Raw genomic sequence first — 6,014 nt, 5'->3', positions numbered from 1 at the left:
AAGTTAAACTACATATAACTACCTCCATTTTATAGATTATCATTTACATGCCTTATTTTTTCTTGTCTTATTTAGCATAAGACATGGCCACTAGATAATATCATGAGGCCACAAATTACGTTTCTATGCGTCAAAAATAATGAGATAGTCCATGAGATAATAGATAATATATTAAAGCCACAAGATAATATATTACGTCATGACTCAACATATTATTTTGTAAATTTGGTATATTATCTTGTCGCCTCAAAATATTATCTTGTAGCCTTTAATACATTATTTTGTGACCAGCATAACATTTTGTCACCTCAATGTATTATCTAGTGGATACAATACATTATTTTGTGGTTTTAATGCATTAATTTGTGGCCTCAGTATATTAATTTGTGTCATGAAAGGGTTAATAATTACTTAACGAGTTGCTGTTATCAACATACTTGATACTCGAAACAATAATCATATTGCATATTAAAGATATTTCCTCAGTTGGCATTTTGACAATGGTTGTGGAGAGCCCCCTCTCTCTCTTCCTCCACCAGAGGGCAGCATTTAACAGACCGGTAGGTATTATGGTAGGTCCACGACTCCTCATTTGAGAAAGTAGCTGAAAGAACAAATCACACTTAAAGAGGACTTGCCATGAACAGTTTCAACTATTCCCTGCCTCAGCACACCTGGTCAAGCTCATAAGGAGCTTTGGATCAGCTGATGAGCTGGATCCCATGTGTTGAAATGCTGCAGCCCTGGAGGGCCTGAGCTCACAACAGTTTCACAGATTCAACTTAGCAGATAATTGCCATGTTTAGTTGTTTAGTAGTTAAAAGCAGGAAGCTGTGCTGGACCACAGTTCGCCCCCCTGGTTTGAGCTGTGCAGGGTCAGTGGTCTCCAGGGTAAAGAAAGACTGATTTAAACCTGTAAATGTTAATTGTAACCTGATCATATGACGATAAAATGAAAATAGTAACCTATTTAAGCTCACATGTTTGGAGAAAATAGGAGAACAGTGTCATTGATCACTGTCACTGTACAGTCAGCAAAGCTACCTATTTTCAAGCTAAAGATAAAATTAGGCTAACACAGTCCTTACAGTAAGTTGAAGCTGTATGTCATTTCAAAGCATTAGCATTGCAGCTTTCACTTACATTCAATTTCCCTCCCATTAAAGCGCACTATTACAAATATGCCACAACTTCAGCATCATCATGAAGCAAACCAATGCTGGCATAGTCCTAAAGTAAAGCAGAAAGTGCACTCGCTAGCATGCTGGCTACTGGCCTTGTCCAACATTGCTACAGCAGTGCTAGCACATCAGCTACTGGCCTTGTCCAACATTGCTACAGCAGTGCTAGCACATCAGCTACTGGCCTTGTCCAACATTGCTACAGCAGTGCTAGCACATCAGCTACTGGCCTTGTACAACATCGCTACCGCAGTGCTAGCATGCCGGCTACCGGCCTTGTCCAACATCACTACCCCAGTTCTAGGACGCCGGCTACAGCCTCGTCCAACATAACTACCACTTGTGGATAAAACGCACTTCGGTTTTACATCTTATTTTTGGTGCTGGATGAACCCCCTAGAGTTGGGGAGTGCAATTAACTTATACACCACTGTTGTAAATACAAATCGTGGTTTGACCTGCACTAATGGACAGCTTTTAAACATGCATTTGATGACAAGCTCAAGGATCCAGAACAGGCAAAGACAACATCAGAAGTGAAAGAACTAAGTGAACATTAAAGAATAAAGTAATATTACCATATTTTACACAAATATAACGGATTACACAGTGTTACGCAGTTCTGTAGTGCAGTAGCTGTGTTCCAGCCCGGAGTGGCAAAGATGGCATTTTGTGATTTTGCCAAAAGTTTTGTAGTACTAGTTGTGTAGAATAACTCACACACGAACAGCACCATACAAAGCCAAACTCATCTTCAGGAGTAACGTTAGTGACTGCTGTCAAGCAGGAGAACATGCTCGGTCCCCACACGTTGAGGCTCATTGCTTGTTGGGTCTGGTATTTTGGTCTGAAACTTTATGAATCACTGTCTGTGGAGGGAAAAGTCAAACTCAGGAAAACTTCTAAGTTTATCCATTGAAACCTCCAAACACGTAATGTAATCACGGGCCAGCTGTGTGCACTTGTAAAGTTGTTATAATCCCCCTCGCTCCTATAAACAGGAAAATACATAATATAAAGCATCATGCACACATCCACAAATAATATAGTTTACCCCAGTGTCCAGCCAAGTTCTCCTTTTTTGGAAATGGCTGCTGTCATAGGCCCTTTCTTCCACCCCATTCTCACAACTGGGATGCTACATCAAATGTGTACCTAGTTAAAACTTTACGCAGAATTGGAGTCCAGCTCAGCTTTCTACAAGCTTTTTTGATAAAGCTCTGCTGACCGTCCTGTGAACAGAGCCTTTCCTCAAGTCTTTTGCAAACAAATCACAAACAACACATATGAACTCATACGATGACATCAAAAGATATGAATGATGGTGCGAGTGCTCACCAGGGTTTCAGTGAAAACCATGAAACTCAGAAGATCCGTGGCTGACAAAGCCAAAAACGTTTAATTCTTGAAATATTCAATCTGTCAAGTTATCTGTATACCTCTCAAATTTCATTTATAGGACATATAGGACATATATATATATATATATATATATTATCATTGTAAATTCAGATATGTTCAAATTGATACATTTCAATTAAAAAAAAACGTTTGATGTCACATGATGTATCAGTTTTTTCAGAATGTTACTTAAAACGTTTCCATAACGTTAGTATTTGTGTAACTTGTCTAACGTTGTGTGAGAAACGTTCTACTAACCAATTATTACGTCAATACTAGTTTCCATTTCCGTAACGTTACAGGCAAACATTCCTGTGACCTTTAAAAACGCGCTGCTGAACGTTCGTATAACGTTCTCTGTTAGCTGGGAAAGTGCTGGTTATTTCCCCCTTTACATTCTCTTGTTTTCTCTCCAGCCAGTCCCAAAAAGAAAGTCCCTGAAAAAAAAGCGGTCGCGGTCGTGTTTGCTTGTTCTCTCTCTGTGCGAGCAACTCTCAGCGTCGAGGGGTGGACGTGATATTTCAAACATCAGATCAGCGCGTTTATGTATTGGGTGCCCGGAAATTTTTCCAAATAAACACAGCTTGATTCGACTTGGGTGGGCAAGACTTATCAACAGCCTAATTCTGTAAACAAATGAGGGGAATAAGCGAGCACACCATTGGCTGGCTGGAAGGGGGCACGAGGTCTGAGAGCTGGGGCGTTTCCCACCTGTATTCCGGCAAGCTCCGCCTTTCTGGACCACGATTGGCTAGGAGGCCTGAGCTCGTATTGGCTGGAAGTTCAGACTTGCTCTGAAAGGGGCCTGACGATCACAGATGAGCCTGTGAGCAGGGCTTACCGCAATATGGGTGGGAAAACAGCGAATGCGGGTGTGCTTGCTCGGTGTGGGCGGGGTCTGTCGCAATACGGGTGCGAAACAAAAAAGCCCATTCTCCCGCTCTCCCCAATGAAACTTTTAATTAATGTGGGTGGGCTTGAAAAGCCAGCGAGTGTTTATCATAGTCGATTTATTTTCCAGCGCTAAGTCAACATAAAACAGCAAACGTACAACGATTATTTAACATTTCTCAGAGAGAAGGCAGCGCGAGCCGCTCGGCCACCACGGCAGCTCTATGGGCTCAATGTCAGTGTCTTCTGGCGGGCTGAAACTCTCGTCCAGCAGCCGGTCATGAGTTTATACCACCACCGGTCAGCGCAGACCGGTCTGGGCGCCTCGGCGCTGGGCCTAAGCGGCTCGCCGCCACTCATCTACGTGTACGGCGGCGAGCTGGGCGGCGTGTTCCCCGCGCTGAGCTTCGCCTCGGCGCGCCGGGAGCCCCCGCAGAAACCGCCCTACAGCTACATCGCCCTGATCGCCATGGCCATCAAGAGCGCGCCCGAGGAGCGCGCTACGCTCAGCGGCATCTACCAGTTCATCATGGACAACTTCCCGTTCTACCACGACAACAAGCAGGGTTGGCAGAACAGCATCCGCCACAACCTGTCGCTCAACGACTGCTTCGTAAAAGTTCCGCGCGAGAAGGGGCGCCCGGGCAAGGGCAGCTACTGGACGCTGGATCCTAAGTGCCTGGACATGTTCGAGAACGGCAACTACCGGCGGAGGAAAAGGAAGGGAAGGGGGCAGGAGACGCGTGACGACAAGGCGGCTCACAAGAGGGCTCGGGGTCACGCGCCGACGGGAGCGCGTCCGGCCGCCGTCGCCGCAGCCGCCAGACTTCACGACAAGAAAGAGGGGCTTGTGGCGGAGGCAAAGGGAGAGGCGGGAGAAGAGGCGCGTGAGGAGGAGGAGGAGGAGGAGGAGTACGGAGAGAGTCCCGAACTTGCTGGCCGGTGTAATGAAGACAGACGCGCTCTGAACACGGCCGTGCGTAAGAGCTCCCCGGCTGGCAAGCCTGGCCGTGGCGCGCTCCGTTATGGCCCCCCGACAGAGAGACCGAGTTCATCCGAAACTCAGTCAGACCCTGGTTTCCTGCAAAGGGCTAAAACGGACCCGGTGAGCCCTGTGCCGCGCGCCCCGCTGGTCGGGAGCGCGCCAGAGCCAGAGGCGCGCAAGGCGACGGACAGGGCGAAGGCGTTCAGCATCGAGAGCATCTTAGCGCGGAAGGTCAGCGGCGTCCAGCGGAACTGCGCGTGCTTACGCACAGACGGGGCTCGCGCGCCGCCGCTGCCTCCGCCGCCGCTCGTGCTCGAGCCGCTGCACTCATACGTGCGCGTGACGTGGCCTGTTGAGAGCGCGCGCTACAGCGAGGAGGCTGCAGAGAAACTGTACTGATGAGCAGCTGTGGACAGAGGCTGGACGGAGGTGTTATGGACCATCAGGTAATAGGGGTCAGTTTAGAAAGCCACTCGGAGCTAATAGGGTGCTGTTTCTAAACGAGCACATATCACCAGATTAGGAGGCCCAATAGAGGCTAAGCACATCATGTAAAAGCATTTCTCTGAGCAATAAGAGACCTTTTGCTTGGAGAAACTCCAGATCACATCAGATGCAGGTGAACATAAATACTGTAAAAGGAGCGAGTATTTCTCACTGTGAAGAAAGTAGCTGAGATCTTTTAAACTCGTGTAAAGAACAAAGCTTAGTTCCAGATTGATCAGAGCATGCATTCTAACAAAAGGTTCAACAAAAGGACCTCATTTGGTTCCATGAGGAACCTTTTTTAAGAGCATGGATGGGCTCAAATCCATCAGCAGCTCACCTGATTTAACATCACTACATCACTAAGCTCTGATTTACCAAACCAGATGAGAACTTTGGCGATGTTTATATGAACACAGTGATGTAAAACCACCACTTTTTACATTAATGCTGTTTGTGTTTCTATATATATATATATATATGTAGTCTGTACAAAAATGCTCTTTGCTTTGAATGGAAATCAGTGTAAAATGAATCAGAGTTTATTCAAAGTAATTTAGCATTTCTATTGGTCTATTCATCCAGAATTATTTATTTACACAGTCTACAGAAGCAGCTACATGGTTCAGTTTAAACTAAAAATAGACCAAAATGGAGATAGATGTTTTTCACTGGACAGAAGCGATATATATATATATGTATGGTTCCCAGTGTTAAGAAATTGCCCCGAATCTCCCTTCTATCATGTAATGTCAGCTGGTGCAGTTTATGACAATATGTGGATTGATGCACTCTAAGTGTCGCAGCAGCAGCACCATTTATGTCCTGCAATTAGTTTGCCCCATATTACCGTGTAACACACTGTCCCATGTTACCTGATGGCCTGCAGTACCTGAATCCACCCCGTGCTGTGGCTTTGGAATTAAGACAGCACAGGAACTCTTTAGGCCTGAACTCTTTAGTAAACTTTCAGCCATGGCTTTATTATTGTAATAACTGGATGAGATTCAGTAACTTCAACAGTTTTCCTTTCTTGACAATCATGCAGAAACGCTTGAAAAAAACAAGAA

At 45.6% G+C, this 6,014-nt stretch overlaps 1 protein-coding gene across 1 annotated transcript; it reads left to right on the top strand.

Annotated features, from left to right (window-relative positions):
* Window positions 1-3,694: 3,694 nt before the first annotated feature.
* On the top strand, window positions 3,695-5,432 carry foxl1 (forkhead box L1). The gene has a single exon (XM_072695317.1). It carries the CDS (start codon window positions 3,754-3,756, stop codon window positions 4,855-4,857), a length of 1,104 nt encoding a protein of 367 aa, XP_072551418.1. The 5' UTR covers window positions 3,695-3,753; the 3' UTR covers window positions 4,858-5,432.
* The last annotated feature ends 582 nt before the right edge of the window (window positions 5,433-6,014 follow it).

The sequence above is a fragment of the Salminus brasiliensis genome, chromosome 13 (assembly GCF_030463535.1).
Source record: "Salminus brasiliensis chromosome 13, fSalBra1.hap2, whole genome shotgun sequence".
Classification (NCBI taxonomy): Eukaryota; Metazoa; Chordata; class Actinopteri; order Characiformes; family Bryconidae; genus Salminus; species Salminus brasiliensis.
The sequence above is the reverse complement of the archived record's forward strand: the minus strand, read 5'-3'. Positions and strand labels throughout refer to the sequence as shown.

Excerpts from the sequence above, each read along its gene's own strand:
- foxl1 (XM_072695317.1), top strand. The coding sequence starts at position 3,754 with ATGAGTTTATACCACCACCGGTCAGCGCAGACCGGTCTGGGCGCCTCG.